Below are 22,116 nucleotides of genomic sequence, written 5' to 3'. Positions count from 1 at the left end.
GTTGTTTGCTTTCATTAAACATCCTAAATTTATCTCTAATAAGTTCCATTATCTTATTGATTATCACTAAATTTCCTTTAGATATCATTTGCCTTTGGCAATAAGGCTAATTACTAAATTTCCTTTAGATATCATTTTCCTTTGGCAATAAGGTTAATTAACGAAATTACTCCATTGATGGCTTCTTTTCATAAGTCACTAGGCCATACAGCTCAATGGGCAATGGTACTTAACGGATAAAACCTCAAAACATTTGAGGGTATGAGTTTGGGCCTCATTTAAATACCCTATCCCAAAACACTGAACTCGTTTTTCTTCTAAATTTTCATTTTCAAAAATATATAAATTCACATGTATTTTATTTACAACATTTTTTTTTCAAAATCGTATTTTAGACCACAGTACAAGTAAAATTTTAAAGATCTCCAGGAGTCCAGGTGTTGTATACATGAAAACCTAAACATGAAGACATTTCCAAGTAATATTGAAAGGCCAATTGTGAAAAAAAAAATCCAAAATGTATTCAAGCTTTGGCCAAACAACCAGGCCTAGCCTATTTGTTATCTCTATGGAAACATTTAAATTTATAGAGATTTATTGACAGCTTAAATTTCATTTTATTAGTATTTAAAAAAAAAATCCAATCCCTTAGACAAAAGGCTAAATATAATGAAATTATATCAAAAATTTATATTAAATCTTTTAGAATTTTTATATCGCTGATATTCTTTTGGTTTTCTCATTCCCAAAATCCTATGCAGATCGATGTTTGTTCAAACTGGCTGCAGCTCCGACGTCACTCGCCTCCTTTGTCTCACTTGAACACTGATCACTACTTGCTCATTGTCATCGATAAAGGGGAAAAATAGACTTTCAAACACTAAAAGACAAAAATAATGCACAATCTTTTTTTTATCTTTTAGTTCTGTCTATATGAAATTCATATTTTAATGTCTGCACTTGAGAAGTTCAATTTAAAATTAGTTAACATATCAAAATATAAAAATAACATCGAATAAGCAAAGGGTTGACAATGTGGCTATGTGAGATTGACACCAATAGGTGAATTATATCACAAGGTCTTTCTCAAGAGTCCATTACAAAGATTTATGGAGTTCTTATGATATTTGTAAACATATTGTCAAAGCTGAGTGGGCCCGATATTATGAAAGATGTGGTGAAAACCCTATGTTGAGATTTAAGCAAATAGCCAAATGGTCTCTGGTTGAGTTGCATTTATGGACCAAAGAGGAGTTTAAGGGAAGAAAAAATAAGGTGGATAAGGCGATAACTGATTAAGAAGTTGTAGGATGTCAAAATAAATAAATAAATAAATAACTTGCATTATGAGAGTAGAACAGAAATCAGAGCCATTGAAAAAGAAATCTAGAACGTTTTGATTGATGAGGAAATATACTGGATATAGAGGTCAAGAGCAGATAAGCTATTAGAGGGTGATAAAAACATTAAGTTTTTTCATGTCAAAGCCTCAGCTAGGAAGAGAAAGAACACAATTTTGGAAATTGAAGACAAATGAGGACAGTACAGAAAGGAAAGTGAAATTGTGAAAAGAGTATTCTGCAAGCATTTTCAAGAATTATTCATAACCTCAAGCCCAAGTTCAACACAGATTGATGCTGCACTAGAAGGCGTGCAACCAAGAGTAACTGATAAAATGAAAGAAGAATTGGATTAACCATTTACTTTGGAGGAGATCAAGACAGCCCTTACCCAAATGTGCCCCACCAAAGCACCTGGTCTTGATGGTTTACCAACTGCCTTTTTTTAAAAGCATTGGAAGGTAATTGGTAATGGAGTTACAAGAATCTATATGTATATCTTAAATGGTCAAGGTACAATCGCTCCCCTAAACCATACTTTTATAGCTCTCATCCCTAAAGTATCTAAACCTAGGCGAGTCTCTAAATATAAGTCTATTAATCTATGTAATATAATCTACAGAATTGTCACTAAAGTCATAGTTAATAGGTTGAGACATATTCTACATTATGTAATCTCACCAACACAAAGTACTTTTATTCCAAATAGGCTTATAACAGATAATATCATCATTGAATATGAGAGCTTACATAAAACTAGGCATAATAAAGTGAGAAAAAAAGGGATTGGTAGCTTTAAAGCTTGATGTAAGCAAAGTATATCATAGAGTTGAGTGGGAAAATTAGGCTTTTCATTTAAGCAGATAAATCTGATCATGGATTGTATTACCACCCCAACCTTTTTTATCCTGATTAATGAGTAGTGAAAGGTTTAATAAGCCCCCAAAGATGTTTAAGACAAAGATGTCCATTATCACTATACCTGTTTCTAATATGTGCAGAAGCTTTCTCTAATATTTTGGTGCAGGCTGAAAGAAAAAAAACTAATTCATGGGCTGAGATTTGGCACATACACAACAATATCCCATCTACTTTTTGAAGATGATAGTATGATTTTTATAAGGGCCTTTATTGACGAATGCAAGCACTTAAAAGCTTTATTTGATTGTTATGCCCAAGCTTCAGGACAAATTTTCAACTTTGAAGAGTCTTTAATGTTCTTTAGTGAGAATTCCAAAAGGTCAAATGTTAGCAATTAAGACACTTTTCCAACTAAAAGTAATATGCAAGCATGAGAAACACATAGGATTGTCCTCAATGATAGGAAGAAAGAAGATGCACTTTTTCAAAGATGTCGATCTAAGGGTGTTGAGTAAGATCTCTAATTGGCAGAATAAATTATTTTCTAGTGGGATAAAGAAGTGTTAATTAAGGCAGTTGCATAAGTGGTACTAGCTTTTGCAATGAGTGTGTTTAGGCTTCATATGGGCATCTATAATGACATTCAGAAAGTTATTGCCAGATTTTGGTGGAGTTCTAAAAACGATAAGAACAACATCCACTTGGCTAGATGGGAAAGAATGAGATATGCTAAGAGTAGAGGAGACATAGGATTTAGAGATTTTTCTAGCTTCAATCAAGTACAGATAGCGAAGTAAGGGTGGAGATTGTTGCAGTTCCCTGAATCGCTAGTAGCCAAGATCCTGAAAGCAAATACTTTAAACACACTAGTTTTTTTAGTGCATCCACTATATCTAACCATCTTATATTTGGAGGAGTATTTTGTGAGGTAAACAAGTTATTCACAGGGTGTTAGATGGAGGATAGAAAATGGAAAAAAGATTCAAGTGTATAAAGATAATTGGATGCTGAGGCCTGTTTTTTTTAGGCCTATTTTTGTTCCAACAATGCTTGAAAATGCTATTGCAGATTTGATTTATTCTGAAAATCAGTGGAATGTAGACTTGGTGGAATAACACTTTACTAAAGAAGATGCTGAAGCGATTTTGAAAATACCACTACCAGGGAGTCAAAAACAAGATGAGATGTGCTAGCACTACAATAGAAAGGGGCAATACTCTGTAAAAAGTGGATACCAAAGAGCCTTAAAATCAAGTTTTCAAATACCCCTTGCTGTTCAGTAACTGCTCCAGTTATTAGCAGATACTTTGGAACCTCAATGTGCCATAAACGATAAAGATCATTTTGTGGAGAGCAGTTAAAAACATGTTGCTTACTGCTGAAAATCTTTGGAAAAAGAAGAAATTAAAAACCCCCCATGTGCCAAATATGCAAAAAAAGGTCTGGAAAACATACCACATGCCTTATTTGACTGTAAGGCAGCTTGTAAAATTTGGAGGCTTGCTCATTTTGCTGATCACAACAAGTCATTTTTTCCATAACAAGATGGGATGGGTTTTATTTTAAATACACTGCAAAATATGAGCAAGAAAAATAGGAAATTACAGGTTTGTATTTGGTGGGTAGCCTGGAATGCAAGAAATCATTTTCTTTTTAAAGGAAAGAAGTCAAATCCTCTTTTGTCCTTTGCCAGGGCAGAAGCAGCAATAGATTATTTCAAGAGAGTTAAATTGAAAGATCAAGTTCAGATTGAGAACCTACCGAGAATAGTCAGCGGAGACCCCCATTGAGTGGGGAATGCAGATCGTCAGGAAGTTGTAGATCTAGTAAACAACGGGAAGGGTAGTGGGCAGTGGCGGACCTACGCGTGACAGCCCGGTCTAGCCCAGACAAAATCGTTTATACCCCTTAATGTTTCATCAATTTGTAAAATAATAGAGTTTTTATTTTATTTTCATATATGTCCCTAACTCAATTATCCTTATATTTTCATCAATTTAGTATAACAGTAGAGTTTTTATTTAATATTCAAATATGTCCCTAACCCAATTACTCTTATGTTTTCATCAATTTTATATAACAATAGAGTTTTTATTTTGTTTACAAATATGTCCCTTATTCACTTATATTATTTTCAATTGAAATTAGTGACTTATTCTATAAAATGATTAAATCATATATTTATTGAATAGATTGAAAACATTAGGGAGCTAAAATTTTATCACTGCTTTAATTTATTTTAAAAAACTTCTAATTGAAAAAAAATGTCAATGTAATATAACATCGTCACTAGTAGTAAAAGTACTTATAGAAACAATATGTAGTAACAATTATCAGTATTTTTATAATTTTTTTATGTGAATTTTCGGATTTTATTTATTAGTTATATTAACTAAGAGAACAAGTTAGAAAATAAAATTTGAGTATTTTAAGGAGGTTTTGATAGAATAATCATTAATATTTAGTTCTTTAAAGAGAGATAAAGCGCTGACAAAGAAACAACTACACCCAAATACATTTTTACTGAATTGAGTTTAGTTTATTATTGAAACTTTTGACTAATAATACCTTTACAATTTGAAAGGATGAATAAATTTTATGTTTAATTTATTAAGTTTGGTAACTTAGTACTTCACTTCAAATATAAAAGTTTTACTTGCAATTTTTAATTGATTGTAATTACATGTATTGATCGATTTTAATTTAAAATTCTTAATTGATTTTTTAATCCTTATATAATTATATATTATTTTAGGCTGCAGTGTCAGATTCTATCATTGAAAAGTAGTGTTTTCATATTCGAGTTGTCTTTTATTTTTTACTTTTTTAATTATTTTTGTTTATAGTCCATATTTAGAGAGATAAGATTTTTGGTATTCTTCCTTATTTAATATACTTATTTTTATATATAATTTTTTATGTTCGTTTCAAAATAAAATTTTTAATTTAGCCCGGGGTAATATTAAATTCTGAATCCGTCCCTGGTAGTGGGACATAAATTTGTTGGGTAGTTTCCAACATTCTAGATAGGAGAAAAGATTTTCAAAATGTTCAGATTCAACATACTTCTAGATTCCATAATACTAATGCCCATCCCTTGACTAAAAGGGCTTTAGGATGCAAAGAATCTGTTGTATGGATGGATAATGTACCATTAGAAATTATGTGTTTACTTCTACTTTGAATCAATGAAAGCATGACCTTTCATTAAAAAAATAATAATAATAATAAGTCAATAACTATATTTTATGTGCTGTTGAATATTTCCCCATCATACCCAGGGCCGATGAATCTTTTGATGTCTCTTGCCTCAAAACAACCATCGTTGAAACTTGTAAATTGTAGTACAAATATCTCAATCATAATTATCATCATTTGATTATAGTGTAAAACTTGATTTATTATTCAGGTATATATTATCAATTTTGTAGTACTTCCGTCTGCATTTAAAGAATAATTTAATTAACTTCGCATATATAATAGTTAATTAAATAAAAAAGCGCGATCGAATATATGTAACAAGACTGTAGATATATTCACATCTTCTAATTACATTTGTAGGAGAGGTATCTACTCTTATTCAATTTTATGGGAGGACAATAGAGTTCCAGCTGCACTATGCTAATTGATTGAACATTAGTGATTGCGGGTATATATATATCCTAATATGTGAATTAAAAGTCAGGAGCATATATGTTATGATATATATAATTGATTTAGGTTAATCTTGACAGACTCGTGATTGTAAATACGAACCAAAATTTCTGAAAAGGTTTTAGAGAAGAATATAGATATGAGAAAAATGGCTTGACTGACGTTCATTGAACAATATAATTACAATTTTATACAGTTTACATGGTTATATAGAAAAGGAAATAAATAATAGAAAGGGAAATAAATAATTCACCTATTGGTAGTTTTCTAGAATACAGTAACTATCCAAGACTAAAATATATATATGTACGACCAAAAATAGATGATATACAATGAAGCAATGGCTGACTACAATGATTCCTTAATAATTTCAATCGTAAAAATTTCAATATCTAAACAGGTCGCACAAACAGAGGCATGCATGCACCAGTCACCACCATGACTTGATAGTGAGCGACGGCGACAGACCGTGGCCGAGTTCATTGTACACAGCGATGGAACTTCTAAGGGTGCGTTTGATTTTTGTTTATCAATCAATTAAGTGAATGAGAACTGCTTTCTAGCCAGCATGTACGTAATATGTATTATGTGTATCTATCCATCCTAATGTTGGCTCACTCCAATTAGAGTTGACTTTGGTTATTTTGGCTTTAATTAAAATTTAATTCTACTGCCGGGAATGACTTTACGCCACGCGGTCAACGGTCAATCCCATTTACGCCGTTTTGTTTTTCAACTCGCCTCCGTTCTTTTGTTTTTTTTTTCTCCACCGGCGTATCTTTTCCTGCGATAATCACGTGTATATTAATAATTTTTTTACATGTGTATATTAATGTGTCCACAGTAGAGGTAAAGGAAAATTTTAAGAGTATATTAATGATAATACACTCAATTAATACATGTGATTATCGCAGTGAAACATATTTTAAAATAATCTATATAAAGGTTGGTTGTCTCCCCACACCAGATCACCAGATTCACCAGACACCCCCCCCCCCCCCCCCTTCCAAAAAAAAAACACTTGAACAAAATGTCAGATACTAACAGGTCATCAACTGCCAATTCCCAATCCGCCGTTCATATTCAATCTAGTGCTTCGCAGCCTCACAGTAACTCCCATAGTTCCTACTTCGTCCGCCGTTTGATCATTGCACTTGTTTTGTTGTTTGTTCTAGCGAGCGTCATAAGCTCGATTGCATGGTTGATTGTACATCCGTTGCCGCCAGTTTTCACTGTCAACTCCTTCACCGTATCAAACTTCACTCTCTTGAACTCGAGAGTAAAGGGTGATTATGAACTTGTAGTCTCCATTAAGAACCCTAACAAGAAAGCCAGCTTGTCCATCGACCGTTCCGATGATGTTTGTCTGATGTATGATAAATCCGCCGCCGTCATTGCAACGGCGTGGATGGGGCCTCTGTGTTTGGAGAAAATGGGCCAACAACGTCAAAGTCCGAGGTTTCGAAGTGACTTCTGTGGGCCGTTGCATGCAGGAGAATTCAATGAGATGAGTAATGATTATGGGAGCAAAAGAATGGTGAGTTTTAACGTGATAATGAGGATTAGGGTTAGATTCGGGTATCGGATTTTGCCAACAAAGCAAAGTCTCATGAAGGTTTCATGCACGAATTTGGTTGCTGAATTTTCAGCTGCCAAAGAGATTCATGGGAAGCTCAAGGATACTGGAGGGAAAAATAACTGCTCAGTTCATCATGATTAGGTTCGTTATTCGGTTTTAGATAGTTGTTAGTTATTCAGTGATTTTTATTTTTATTTTTTTAATGATTTTGAGGCGCTGTTTGCTGTTGAGGTATTATACCTTTTAAATTACAGTTATTATAAAAATAATAATAATTATAAAATAAAAGTTGATAGTCTGTAATAAATATGATAATTAAATAATAATTTTAACAAAATAATAAAAATGTTATACCTTTTTTGTCATATAAATGTAAAATCAAATCAAATTAGTCTTTAAGTCACAACAATTAGTATTTATCAAAATAATTCTCAACCAAACATGACCTTTAACTTAAAAAACTACAATTGTTCAAACTCGATACCAAACACACCATAAACCATTTCCTCGTTCTTGGAGAGGAAGTTTTCATGATTTATCGTATGTATTATATAAAAGCTTTTCAATTACATAACGAAAATTTTAGAATTGTTGGGGCTGGAATTGATTTCTGAGGACTGGATTGAAGTTATATAGACAAAAGAGACCCACTGCCTGAGAGTTGAGAGCGGTAGCCTAGAGCACTAACAAAGACGTGGATCAGAGGTGAGCCCAGTAACCCATAAAGCACAGCAGAAATGGGCCGAATCAGTGCAATATCAAATATACCCCACCCTATGGTGAGCTCAATGTGCGTTAAATTTTGGTAGGGATATTTGCAGTCTAAATATTATTTTGTACACTTTATTAGTCTGCACACTCATATATTAATTAAAAATTAAATTTTGCTTTAAACATTCTTTAAAATTTTAAAAATATATTTACTTAAATTATTTAAATTGCTTATTTTATTTACTTAAAACCCTAATAAAGCTATTTAGCACACTAAATTTAAGAGATTTAACATATAACTATATACAACAATATAATTAAGTCAAGTTTGTAAATAAATTATTTAACATAATTCTACTTATTAATTTTTTTAATTTTTGTGTTCAATATTGAATTTTGCACCCAAAATAACTTGCAATGAGAACATAATAATAATAAAATATTTCATAACTACTATAAAAAAAAAAAAGGAGTAGAAGAAGATGAAGAGCCCAAGAAGATGAAGAAGAAGGATCAAAGCCAAACCAAAAAACAAAAAGAGTTGAAAATAGAATTCTTCAAGTTTAAAGTATGAGAATTATAAATTGAATAATATGGTATGTGGTGTTTAAAGTAATCATATAATATTAACTTATAATATATTGTTTTTAATAGTAATTCACATGATGGGTGTTTTTATAATACATATTTTTATTAAAATTAGAGTGTTCAAGTGATTTTTAGAGTGCAAATAACTCCACCCTTAAATTTTTTAGTATTAGGCCTATTTGTGTTGTAGTTGGGTAGCTGAAGCTAAAAAATTACGGTTTTAAAAATATTTGATAAACACTAGTTATTGTGGTTTAAAAATTAAATTAATTTTATCTTACACTTATATTATTAGAAAACTTATAACATATTTACTATTTTTTGTCAAAATTATTATTTATAAATTATATTCATAACATACTAATGAAACAAAAGAATATTTTTAGAATGTAAAATCATTGAAGGTTTTGACATTTTATTGCCTATTTATTAATATGTGTCCACGCCATTTTGACTAATGGAGCTACCCCTTAGTAGAACAATAGCCATCTAGGAAATTTTCATGAACCTACGTCGTCTAGTGACTAGATGGTAACATAATAATCTGAGAATGATGACAAAACTTTTACTAACAAATCATTTGACTTTATTGAACTATGTAAAAAATCAAATGGAAGTAAATAATAAAGGTTTACGTGAAGAATGAATCGAAGAATTTGGGTCACTAAATGATGATGACTAACTAGCCGTGCTCGTACGTACATAGTTTGACTAGAAAAACCAAAAAAAAAAAATAATAATACTAAAATCACAATTAATTAGTAAAATCATGAAGATTGATGAACATATACACATACCCTAAACGGATGCACAAAGAGGGAATTTCACAAGAAGAGATCAAATCCCAGAAGACAAATAATGAATTACACTAAGCCAAATGAACAGAGCAAACTTTGCCTCCGGCAACCCTGAGCTTCCCATTAATCCCTCGAGGTTCTAGGAATTCAACAACCAAGTTAATGCAAGAAACCTTCATAATTCTTCTCTTTGATAACCAAATCCCATACGTAAATCTAGCCTCAATCTTCATTTTCACATCAAAACTAACCACTCTTTTGCTCCAATCTTTACCAATCTCATTGAATTCCCTTCCATGCAAAGGCTCACCAAAGTCCCTTGGAAACTCGGGGCTCCAATTTTTTTGGCTCATCTTCTCCAAGGACACAGCTTCCGTGATCCATGTTTGTATAAGAACCGTATCATTTTTATACAACAACAGAATTTCGAAATTGTTGATGACTAAGGGAACTTTCTTGTTGGGGTTCTTCATGGAGAATACTAAGTGATAATCGGCTTTAATTCTTGAGTCATTATTATTGGAGAGAGTTAAGTTTGATACGGTGAAGGAGCTGACTGTGAAAACCGGACACAATGGATGAACAATCAGCCATGCAATCCAGCTTACGACGCTTATTAAGACGAACAAGAAGAGAAGTGCAGTGATCAAGCGGCGGACGAAGTGGAAGCATTGGGAGTTTTCTTTAGGCTGCGGAGCACGGGATGGTGGTGGTTGTGCTGATGTTATGTCAAGGTGGGAAAAATTGATTGCATCCGACATAATAAAACGAGAGAGGAAAAGAAATTAAATTAAGTGTTTGTAATTGTACCTTAATGGCGAAGGTAGATATGAAGAAGAAAGAGAAATTAGATTGTAGAGATGTAAAACGCGGTGAAAGTGTTTTGGGTTTTATAAGCGTTTCTTCAGGGAATGTTCGTTGGAATCAGATCGTTGTCTCGGACGGCTGTTTAGCACGTAGCAAAAAGGCATTCCTTGGCGTGGGGAATTAATTCTGCATGAAAGTACAAGGCACTTTCCCGTAAAGGAAACTACAAAACGATCGCAGCCGGTTTCGGTTGTTCCCTTCTTTATCTGAGAATTGGCAGTGGCCGCGTCACTATGACGCGGGTGACATGTTGCTGCTCAATAACTGCCGAGAAAGTCAAAAAGGCCGAAAAGGACAGCCTGATGCTTGATGCTTGATGTATGAGCATCTGAATTTGGTCATCAGTTTGCGTGCAATCATAGTACAATTTCAATAGTTGAAGCAATTTCGTCCAGTTGAGGAATCCCAGCCGACATCAGTTTCAGGTCATGTAACCTCACTATCTCAACTAACAATACCTTCTGGGTTCGTACTGGCCGCAACAAATTGAAACAAACAATTAATTACAGAAAACAGTTAAATTAAGAGTAATGCTATGCATCCCAAATTGTATCCCTCCCAAATAATACGACATAAGATGCATCGTTCATCAAATGAACTGTAAGATAGTATAATAAATTCACTTTAAATTTATGAAAATCTGTTCATATGCAAGTATGATATGCTTCATTTAGAGTCTTCAGCTACTCTAAAGGAACCGAATTTTGTAAATTAAAACTGCGAAATATAAACACCTGGATCAATGGCTGAGAGTGCCTTTGCCTTCAAATCAATGAAGAATGAAGGTACAGTCTAGCTGTAAGCTAAGCAGTCTACCTTGTTTTCTCCAGAGATTAGTCAAGTTATCACTACAGTCATGAACAACTAAAGGGATGCCTTACCAACAATTGCACTAAAACTTGCATTCACCACATACTATAGTATGTCCATACATTTGGCTCAAAGAAAAATTATATAATCTGTATTGTCACTATGTACAATGACAAAATGCACTAAAAGAATTAGAAAATGAGGAAAAAGATGACAGGCTTGACTGTTCTTAAAATTTCAAATGGAACTTGAATATGCAAAAGCATGAAAAGCACTAAGAATCACTAGAACATAACCAAATAACCTTAAGCTAGAGAGGCTTACCACTGGAGAAGATTCTTCATGAACTCCGCCCACACTCCTCAATCATCATTCCTTTAAGACTCTTTGCCAGCCAGATAGCTGTCTCCCTTGGGGAGACTTTATCTTTCCCAAAAGGCTTCAAAACAACTGCAAGCTCTTCCAACCTATTTTGTTGCAGCAACTCTGCAGATAGTTCTAAAAGACCTTCAAGTGCATCTGCCCTCTGCCTAAAAGACTTCACGTCTAAGATTTCTTTCACTGGTGTTTCATCTTCTGTCACCGGGGAATTTGGTTTTGATTGCTCAGAAGAATTTGATATTGCAGCAGAATTAGGGTTTCTTACATCCATTTCTTTGTCGCCTGATTGATCAGATATGTTTGATTTCAAACTCACAGATTCAGAGCAACTTGATGATTTCAGAGCCACTGGAGTGGCCATATTCCTCATTTCCAATTCATCCCTCACAACATTTATCAGCTTCCCAACATCCACATTTTGAACCCCCACTTCCACAGTTTCCAACACTGGCTGCTCACTCCCAACACGGAAACTGCTATGCCGTATGACATGTATGACATCATCAAAAGCAGGAGGACGTTGACCAGCACCTGACTTTTCAATCACTGGATTTTGCAAAATAATACCTTTATCGAGCTGTAAATTGTTTTGAGTAGGAGAAATGGATGAGGGAACAGAAGGGGTGCTTTCTGCTACTGATGATAAAAGTTCCCTTAGAGTGAATTTTTCATCACTGTTTGATGCTGTTGGAGGATTTGACTGAACCGGTACATCAGACCTACTACTGGTTCTATTTAAAGGTGTATCATCCTTGGTGCTGGGTCTGTTTAAAGATGTATCATCCTTGGCACTGGGTCTTTCTGAATATGTATTATCCTTGGTACTGGGCCTGCTTAAAGGTGTATCATCCTTAGTTGCAGGACAGCATAAAGTTGTATCATCTTTAGTACTGAGTTGGCTTAAACGTGTATCATCCTTAGTACTGGGCCAGCTTAAATGTGCGTCATCCTTGGTGCTGGGCTGGCTTAAAGGTGCGTCATCCTTGGTGTCAGGCCGGAGTAAAGGTGCATCGACCCTCATGCTGAGCATAATTGAAGGGATATCATCCCTAGTGCTGGGCCTATTTAAAGGCTTATCATCGTTCGTATAAGGGCAGCTTAAAGTTGTATCATCTATACTTGGCCTGCTTGAAGGTATATCATCGTTACATGAAAGAAATTCTTCACTTGGTGCTTTTGAACTTATTCTCCCATCACTACCAGTTATTTTCTGAAGACATAAGAGATCCTCAGAGGTATCAGTTGAGCACATAACAGTTTTATGATCATGCCGAAGGTTTTCTCCAGATGTACTTCCAGACTTATCAGAACGCAAATGAGATTGCGAGCAGCCGGGCGGGAGTGCTTCTAAGGCTTCATGGCGGACAATTGTATCATCATCATTGTGTGTCTGTTCAGTCATGTCAATAAAAGGGGTTGTTGCATCATCACAAAGTTCAAATGCCTGAATTGAAACTGATGACGACACTGAGTTGCTGCTCTCAGTTGGCATTCCCCGTGAATGTCCAACCACTGCTTTCTGAGACTCCTGTGAGTTTTGCCTATAAATACGAATAAGGCGACCATTGGGCACTTGATGAGGAGTATTTTCAAGCTCCTTAGGTGCAACCATTGGAGCCACCTTCATGGTATTGCTCACGGTGTTTGGAATGTCAATCCCAACTTGTTTTGTCCGAGCTGGAAATGGAGACCGTCTAACCATATTGGAAGGAGGGGTTTTTTGCCTTGTCTTAGTAGAGAGTCCATCTTCGCCAACATGTTTTACAGGACCAGTAGGAGGAATGCCATCATGTCTAGGTTTAGTTTTTGGAGAGGAGTCAATTACAGGTAACTGCAAAAATAAATCATTGGGGAATAAGAAACTATTGAACCTACCAGAGTAATAAAGAAATCAGACAGAAAACACCAAGTAATGACTCTAACCTGATGCTTCAAAGTATTTGATCCCTGAACCCGCTTTGCGGAATCAAACATTAGCTTTGCTGGTGCAAGACCTTGTGTGTCTGAATTAGACTTCAAACCAGGAGCAACGGAGCAGGGTTTGAGGACTTTGGGTGATGCTTCTGTGTTGCAGCGTTGGGTTGGTGTACCTACAGCCTTTGTACGAGTGCTTCTCATTGGGGAACCATTTTCTCTTACTTTCCCTTCTTTCAAAGCCATCATGATACTTTTGATGGTTTTTGGCTGCTTAGATTCAACAGTAGATATTTGTTCACTGTGGGAAGGTTTCATCACCGCTCGGTCATCCATCTTGACAATGCAAACATCAGGACCATGCTCTTCCTCACATGGCGGGGGCTGCTCAGGGCCATCTTCGTCATCAATGGAGATCAAATCTGTGTCAGTGGCTTTATTTTCACTGTTCAACACTGTTGCTGAGATGTTTCTATCACCTGAACGTAAACTGTCTTTATCACTAGCTGAGCTACTGCTGTTTTGGCTTTCAGCCATACATCTCCTGGACTCATGAGCAATTGAAATAGGTTTCTCTGGGGAGCAGGCTGCTGGAGGAAAGGTTGGACGATATTGATCAACAAAATGCTGTAGAAATGGATGCTTCAAAAGCTCCGATGCCTGAAAAATAAGTTTAAATTTAAAATGTCAAGATGACAACGAACTCTTGAAATTGAAATGCATTGTTTTGGATAATGCTTACACTTGGCCGATGCTCGGGGTTCTTTCTCAGCATACCTTTGATAAGTGTTTTCCTGTGTACAAAAAAATAAACAAATTAACTGCTTAATCATCCTATGTACTGTAGACCAATAACACATTGAAAAAAAATGAGCTACACTGCCTACTTTAAATCAACCTCTTTTCACCTCAGCCCCTGCACACAACCATAACATGCACACATGCCACTTTTATCTTTTTCCATAGGCACACATGCAAGCATGAACTCATATAAGCTACAATCATCCTCTAGACTCTTCAACAAGGTAAATCATCAAAAAGTAAAATTCCATGAATATGGCATGTATCATAATATTTAAAAATTCATACACATCACAACAGTATATGTGACTTACAAGGATGGTGAATAGCAGGAAGGCAAAGGGCCAATAGAGGAACGATTTATCTTGCTTATCAACCCTGCCATATCCTGAAGTATGATAAAAGTAGTTCAATTGAAATAGTATAAATTACTATAATTACAAATGGCATAAATTTGGCCAACTACAGAGTGCGTTAAAAAAGAGCATGGTATTACAATTCATTACTAAACGGCTCCAAAAGTCAGTGAACTTCAGAATTGAGGTGGGCAATATACAGACAGAGCAATTAGCTTTTGTCCAAACTTTCAATACAAAGCAGGTCAAATAATTTTGCAAACTACTTAGACTTCCTCCACAAAGACAAAATTCAGGCACAATACAAGAATAGAAGTCATTGATCAAGTTGCTCTCAAAATAAATTCTAAATGCAAGAGTGTTAATCCATTTGCAAATTGTCATGATGAAGAATCAGTATTCATGTAAATTCATCCCAATATACAATTCATATCAAGTAAAGAGAAATCTTACAAAAGCTTTAAAAGCAGGGCGATGAGCAGCCATCTCATACATGCAGCATCCTGGTCAACAATTAATCGCTTCAGCCATAGAGACAGCCATAAAATAACACAGAATATGTTTAGAACACAGGACTAGACACTAGAAAAAACATACCCAGCGACCAAATATCTGACTTGAAACCATAAGGAATATCTGCAAGCAGTTCAGGACACATGTAATTGGGAGTTCCAACCACCTGAACAAAATATAAGAGTTATTAATCTAGCAACTAAAAGCACATATTAATCATGTATAATGCAGCAAGATCCAACAAGTTATCAATATTAAAGGTTAATAGCTTCATAATTACAGAATAAGCATCTAACTACATTTCATCATTGTTTAAAATTGAAAGCTAAAACATTATTTAAATTAATTTCTATGACGGTTATTGCCAATGTTCTATATGTAACTATATTCTTAGCTGTTTAGAATTTATAGTCGATTTCAAGGAAACAAAATGTTGGCGTAACAACATCAATTCATACAAACTTATCTGCTCATTAGACAATTAAATGTTTCATTAACTAAAACTAAGTTTGCATATCAATATCAGATGTCAGGAAATTACGTTATCAAATGGGAGTTTTCACACCCGTGGTTTATATGTTTATTTAATATATGAAAATATGATTCCTTGCTCTGGAAAAGGGAATGCCTTAGAAGACAGACTATCAAAAAAATCCAGGTATTATTTTTATCCTATTTCATATGAAACTGAAAACATGAAACACAGTTTTCTACAGGCAACAAATATGAAATTTAAAAAATAAAAATATGATTGGCATAGAAAGTACATACTGAAGATGCCAAGTCATCAGCCTTAAGAGTCTTGGCAAGTCCAAAATCCCCTAAAAACAAAGCAAACAAGATTAAACTTAGAATAAGATCAAAATAGTGTAGTCAACTTTCTAACAGAGAAAAGAAAAATGAAAAAAGAAAAAGAAGAAGTCCATGTCAACCCGACTATGATTAATAAGAACTTACCAAGGCGAACATCTTGATCTTTGGTAAGAAAAATGTTGGAGCACTGCAACGAAGAGAGATATATATCAGTCCATAAAATCTCTAAACATAATGTAGATAAAACCAAAATACTAGTCCAGTTACCCATAAACATACTTTTAGGTCACGGTGCAGAACATAATTCGAGTGCAGGTAATCAACGGCTAACAGTAGCTGAGCAAACCACTTGCATAGTTTCTGTGCAACATTCATATTCATAAACAGACGTACAAGTGATAACAAGAAACTTTCAATTCATACACAAGCTCAAAATAATGAAAACAATAACAAAAGAATGAAGTAACGGAAGTACCTCCTCAGGGAAATAGGCCCCATTTGATTTTTTCATCAATTCAGCCCTGTTATAGAGAGTTGGTTAATAAACAAAATGTGAACGTAATGCTTAAATTATACAGTTTAAAGTACTTCAAACATCAAGATCTTAAAACGAATTTACAACTCACATGTCTCCACCTTCACAATATCCAGTGACAATGCAAACATAACAACCCTACAAATTACACATTCACAAACCTTTTCATCTTATCAATCTGCTCAAACTCACAAGATAATGAAAAAGACAACAAAAATGTGAAGTATCTACTTACTTTCTCAACCCAAGCTTCTTTAAACTCAACAATGTAAGGATGTTGAACTCGAGCAATCAGAGCCATCTACATTACAATTATAAATTCTTATCCATCGAAACGACAAATCTAATAAGACAAAACGACAAAGCATACTAATTAGATCAGCAGTTTTAGCTCACTTCTTGATGAGCCGATCTCCTGCAACGCTCCGTTTGCCTCGCTAACCGAATCTTCTTCAACACGTACCTGAACAAGAAAATCCAACAAATTGATCCAATCACCAAAACTGTAAACGTCACCGTTTCAACTTTCAAATTTTAACAATATTATACTATTTCAACTTTCAAATTTTAACAATATTATACTAACTTACTTCTTCTTCTCGGCCCTGTGGTTAACGAGAATCGCCGCACCAAATGCGCCTCGACCGATCTGCTCCATGATCTCGTACTGATCCATTCGAGACTCCATTTGCTTGGTTGAAAACCTCTCAGTCAATCAAATTCAAATGCGTGTTGATTGATTTTACGGATCTCTCTGTAGATCAAACCATTTGATTTTCTTCTTCTCCTTCTTCTTCTCGGAGAATGCGAAACAATGCTCGAACGTCCGTTCGGTGAAATGCCACCGTTTTGTTCTTCTTCGATTCAATCATTTCAAAATAATTTCGTCGGTCAATAAAGTCACCGAGACATCTCCGATTCCCGTCTTCTAATTCCGATGCGATTCAATGCCTTTTCATTTTCCTTTTCTCCTTACTTTTATCGTATCACTCACTCCACAGTTCACTCACTCAGCTGAAAATAGTTATTATTTTTTTGTTGTTTTAAATAAATAAAAAAATATACATATAATATAAAGAATGAAGAGTGCGGTTAATTTATAACTAAGGATTATGGTTAGTAGTTAGTTAGGAAGACGAGCTTATGGGCTTGCTTCTTTCTACGCCGACAAAACCAGCTGTGTTACAAGTTCATATGAGCTCTACGGCTTGTCTTTATTTTATTTATTTATTTTGGTGTAGGAATAATAATAATTGTACTAATCAATGATAGGGAAGGGGAGGCTCCTGGCTTTGCCCCACAAGCGTTAAGTAGGGTGCATTTATTTATGAATCCTTTACTTACGCTTGAAAATTGAAAATTTGAGATAAGTTTAATCCAAATTAGGATAAATAATTTTTTTTCCCACAACTATGGAGTGATGTTACCAGCTGTAACCAACTGTCTAATTGTGTTTATAAGCAATCTAAAGTTAAGTGAATTTTTTAAATACATTAGTACATTCGATTAATGATATATCACCAAATAATTAACATATTGTTTTCTTCCTCCTCATTAAAAAAGTGATGAGTGATTAAATTTCAAAATATTATATACTCCAATTTTCTTAACACGACAAAGTCAGGAATGCTGTACTTTTCTTTACTTTTTTTTAATTAAAAAAATTAACTGATTATTCATGTAGTCATGTTTTGAAATTAGACTGTAACTATATTTAAAATGTTAATTTAAATACGAGTCCATTTGGGTGCGTGTCATGCTACCTTAATATTATCCATACCAAATCTCACTAAAGAAATAATGGTAATAAAATAAACGACGGTTAACATCAGGTAGCAGTATATTTTGAAAATTTCAATTTACTCTTATATGTGCATATGAATCAGTCATTGATGGTTGTACAAAGAAAGTATTGTAGTGGCTAATGGACTTTTAACCCAGCGGTGAACCCCTACTCTCACAGTTAAGCATGATTGTGAGGGTAGGGGTTCGAGTCTTTATGAACTCAAATTTTCTCAATTAAACATTATGTATGATTGTGTGAAATTATTTATAAGTTTTTTTTTCCCAACAAATACTTCATAGCATTTAATATAATAATATAAGTGTCAGTTATATGTCTTATTGTAAATATAAATATCTGATGTAACTCAATAGTCTGATGTGTAATCAGTATTTTAAAAAAAATACATATTGCATTGGTGCATAAGTAAAATAACTAAGAGCATTGATACTTGGTGTGAACAGTGAAATGTAAAACAATGTTGCTATATCTTTTCTATTTTCTTTTTTAATTTTTAGAGGGAAAACAATATTTTACTTGTTTTTCCATCATCATTAAGGTCAAGTATAAGGGAAAACAATATTTTGATTATAAATAATTAAATATTGTTTTTCTATCATCAACAGTGACATGTAAAATACCGTTAAGGATATCATTTCGTAAAAAGAAAAAGAATGAAGCCTAGTATGCCATCTCATTTTACGATAAGTTCATGGTTTATTACTTTAATTATTTATAATCAACAACTCAATCCTTGTGTCGTGAGAGAAACATCCTTTAATTGAGTGATTTTCATCTCTCTTTTCTTTAAGGGAAGAGATTCAATTTACATTAATGATACATAATGGATAATTTTCTCCTTTACTTGAAGTAAATTTCTCCGACCTTAAAATATATTTCTACATTGTACTTATTATCATTGCGATGATCAAAGATAGTCTTTAACAATTATATTTAATATTAAAAAAAGAAAGAAGAAAAATTGCAATGAGCCAATTTTTGTCTAAAAACAAATGGGAAATAGGAGAATGAAGAATGTGCTTTAATCCTGACCGTCGAAGTAACAGAACTCAACAACATTTGACCAGGATTGGACGGTAAGCAAAGATTTCACGTTCCCAATGAGTTGACATTCCGAACAAAATGATTATTGTAATTATAACGTACTTAACAGACAATAAATAAGGTGCCGCACGCGGCTCCACTCATGTACCTTCGCGCTACTTCTTTCCCCAAAACTGCCACGCTGGAAGGCCTTGATTGGTCCACATAGTCCCCATTCTTTTCTCCAGCATCATGTGGATTCTTCTCCGGTAGTCCGCTAACATGCGCACATGCGGCTTCGGAAAACGACACAGACATCAGTTAATTATAAGCCTCGTGGCATGGGACCCACCTTTAATTGCCAACGTAAGCCAGAAAGATTTCTTGGTGGACTGACAGCCTGGCGTATGTTATTTTCTCTCACTTCCTACGTAGACGAGTTCTGTTATTATTGTTTTATTTATTAAATTAGGAACTAACGTAAAAGGAAAATTAGATCCGAAAAGTGACGATAGTTTGTTACATTTACATTTTTATTTTTTTTTTGGTGTGTAAATGAATAGCTTGGCTTGTTGGTTGTGGAGAGGTTGGTATTGGTAGTTGGTGTGAAGATGCAATCTCACTCTCTAAGTAGTGACTAATGCTTAATTATAGTGTCATCAGTAATTATTAATTATCACCACCATCAGAGCATCCAACTAATTTTAGTATTTTACTTAGCTAAAACTTTGATTGATTACTTTAATGGAGGAAGTGTTACTATGGTTTTGACATAAATAGCATTAATTGATCTTGGTCCCTAGTCCAATCGTGTATTTGCCTTGTAATGCTTATGGTAACTTAACCTACTTGTCTTAACTGTATGAGTTACATAACATATATATAATTATCACATGGTCAACTTGAATGCTCTTTTAAAATTTAATGCAAATTAATAAATTGCATATAAAAGAGGCGATTTACGTGATTTGTTTTTAATTCGCCATGCTGAAGTAATCTGCCATAAGCAAACACAATGATTTGATTTGATTTAATTTATTATAAAGTAAACGAAAGTAACACTTATTGACATTAAGCTCTTAATAGATACTAAATCATGCTTGAATTGGAATTTCTTTTTTTCTTTTTTCTTTTTTATAAATTTTGAAAAGCGGCTTGTATTGAACCATACAAAATAACAAAGTGGTGGCTAAAGTTATCTTTGACTTGAAGTGGACATTTAAGGATTTGGACACACACTAGGGGCTAGGGCACGTTCTCCTTGAAATGAAACCAGATTTGGTGCGATTTAGGAAACGTGGTGGTCCTTTTGCTCCCAAGTTTCTCCAACCACTAGTAGTCTTAATTCGAATAGCAAGCACATGGCCACACAGTAGTACAAATTATAATTTTTTTTTAAAATTTTGAAGAAATTTTAATTAACTTTTATTGATAATTAAATATTCCGGATCATGCATGAGATTGTGTTTAAGTATTCAATGCGATTTCAGTCTTGAATTCCCCCCCCCCCCCCCTCCTTTTTTCGTTTACATTATGAAACAAAGCACGTGCTTTTTGTGCACCTTCATATTTCATCAACCGTCGTTCCTTTCGGGGTTGCAAATTTGCCGGGAATCGTCGGGTTGTAAAACTCGAAGGCCCTACTCGGGGTATAATTTTACTTGGGCCTGGGCTTTTGAGTTTGCGTGACGGGCCGGTTCCAATCAAAAGTTGAGGTTCCGAAAGCCCGTATTGTAACCATCATGTATTCATGTGAGCTTAAAAGTGGAATCCGTATATTTAAAATTGAGGACTTCAAAATATGTTTTGTGACTTTCGTCTACTCTCAATTATTTTGCTAACACCACTTTAAAATTTTATGTAATTAACCCCTTATTTGTTTGTTTACAATGTTATCCATGTATTTTCTTGTATAGTGAGTGCAAAATAAGTTGTGTCTGCTCTTAGTTATGAATAATAAATAGATATTCTAAAATTCTATTAAAAATTTTATTCTAAATAATGTGATATTCATTAGAATCAGTTGTGTCTGCTCTTAATTATGAATAATAAATAGATATTCTAAAATTCTATTAAAATTTTTATTCTAAATAATGTGATATTCATTAAGTGTCGGTAGAATAAGTTTTTATTGGTTCCATTTTGTATTACTGTTTTAAGAATTAATACAAGATAGATTATCTAGTCTTAAAAACAATAATCAAATATATTGTTTTTAATTTTCAATTGCAAAGAACGGATTTTCTGTTTTTGAAAAACATTCTCTCAACTGCAAATGAGATCATAAAATCCTTTTGAAAAAGCTCGATCCGTCGATCGGCCGAGCTTAGAAAATGCTTTTGAAGAGAAAGAAGAGCTGCTCTATGCAATTGATACACAAAAGTACAAAAAAATTAAATTGACGTTTAAACTAAATTTGAGAAATATTAAAATAACCTTATTCATTGTTTTGATAATTTGTAATTTTAGTAAATATACTAAGCAGCTAAGCAGAGTAAGGGTATGTTTGAAATTGAGATTGAGCAGCTGTAACTTAAAAGTTCCAGCACTAAAGTGTTTAATATACATTAGCTGCTGTAGCTTGAAAGCTATCTTGATATGATTTTTTAATTGTATGATGAAAAATTTATTATATTTTTAATAATTTTGTTAAAATTATTATTAAAAATTATATTTACTATATATTATTAATTTTTATTTTATAATTATAATTTTTTTTCCAGAACAACTATAACTTTTAAGCTACAACATCTCAATATCAAACAAACT

General features: G+C 33.7%; 3 protein-coding genes across 4 annotated transcripts; 1 reads left to right on the top strand and 2 right to left on the bottom strand.

Annotated features, from left to right (window-relative positions):
- The first annotated feature begins 6,885 nt into the window (after positions 1–6,885).
- Positions 6,886–7,575, top strand: LOC107177499 (uncharacterized). Its single transcript, XM_015531358.1, has one exon. The coding sequence runs from the start codon at positions 6,886–6,888 to the stop codon at positions 7,573–7,575; it is 690 nt and encodes a 229-aa protein (XP_015386844.1).
- Positions 7,576–9,470: 1,895 nt separating this feature from the next.
- LOC102608053 (serine/threonine-protein kinase Nek5) lies at positions 9,471–17,692 on the bottom strand. Of its 2 annotated transcripts, XM_006481471.4 has the most exons (15): positions 17,111–17,692; positions 16,917–16,983; positions 16,756–16,821; positions 16,612–16,658; positions 16,461–16,506; positions 16,265–16,345; positions 16,130–16,172; positions 15,944–15,993; positions 15,257–15,338; positions 15,113–15,162; positions 14,618–14,691; positions 14,245–14,296; positions 13,512–14,162; positions 11,532–13,419; positions 9,471–10,869 (listed from the first exon to the last, which is right to left on the bottom strand). In XM_006481471.4, exons 1-14 carry the CDS (start codon positions 17,206–17,208, stop codon positions 11,548–11,550), a joined length of 3,279 nt encoding a protein of 1,092 aa, XP_006481534.1. In that variant the 5' UTR covers positions 17,209–17,692; the 3' UTR covers positions 9,471–10,869; positions 11,532–11,547. The 2 variants fall into 2 exon arrangements, with proteins under 2 accessions (XP_006481534.1, XP_015386804.1); XM_015531318.3 differs by lacking the exon at positions 9,471–10,869 and having other exon boundaries at positions 11,271–13,419.
- On the bottom strand, positions 9,602–10,291 carry LOC107177500 (NDR1/HIN1-like protein 1). Its single transcript, XM_015531359.1, has one exon. It carries the CDS (start codon positions 10,289–10,291, stop codon positions 9,602–9,604), a length of 690 nt encoding a protein of 229 aa, XP_015386845.1.
- Positions 17,693–22,116: the final 4,424 nt, after the last annotated feature.

Source organism: Citrus sinensis, chromosome 8, assembly GCF_022201045.2.
Source record: "Citrus sinensis cultivar Valencia sweet orange chromosome 8, DVS_A1.0, whole genome shotgun sequence".
Lineage (NCBI taxonomy): Eukaryota > Viridiplantae > Streptophyta > Magnoliopsida > Sapindales > Rutaceae > Citrus > Citrus sinensis.
The sequence above is the reverse complement of the archived record's forward strand: the minus strand, read 5'-3'. Positions and strand labels throughout refer to the sequence as shown.

Coding starts and splice junctions, on each gene's coding strand:
- LOC102608053 (XM_006481471.4), bottom strand. CDS start 17,208: ATGGAGTCTCGAATGGATCAGTACGAGATCATGGAGCAGATCGGTCGA. Junction 16,984..17,110: donor CACAGGGCCGAGAAGAAGAA/GTAAGTTAGTAT, acceptor TTTCTTGTTCAG/GTACGTGTTGAAGAAGATTC. Junction 14,297..14,617: donor TCCTGCTATTCACCATCCTT/GTAAGTCACATA, acceptor TTTTGTACACAG/GAAAACACTTATCAAAGGTA.
- LOC107177500 (XM_015531359.1), bottom strand. CDS start 10,291: ATGTCGGATGCAATCAATTTTTCCCACCTTGACATAACATCAGCACAA.
- LOC107177499 (XM_015531358.1), top strand. CDS start 6,886: ATGTCAGATACTAACAGGTCATCAACTGCCAATTCCCAATCCGCCGTT.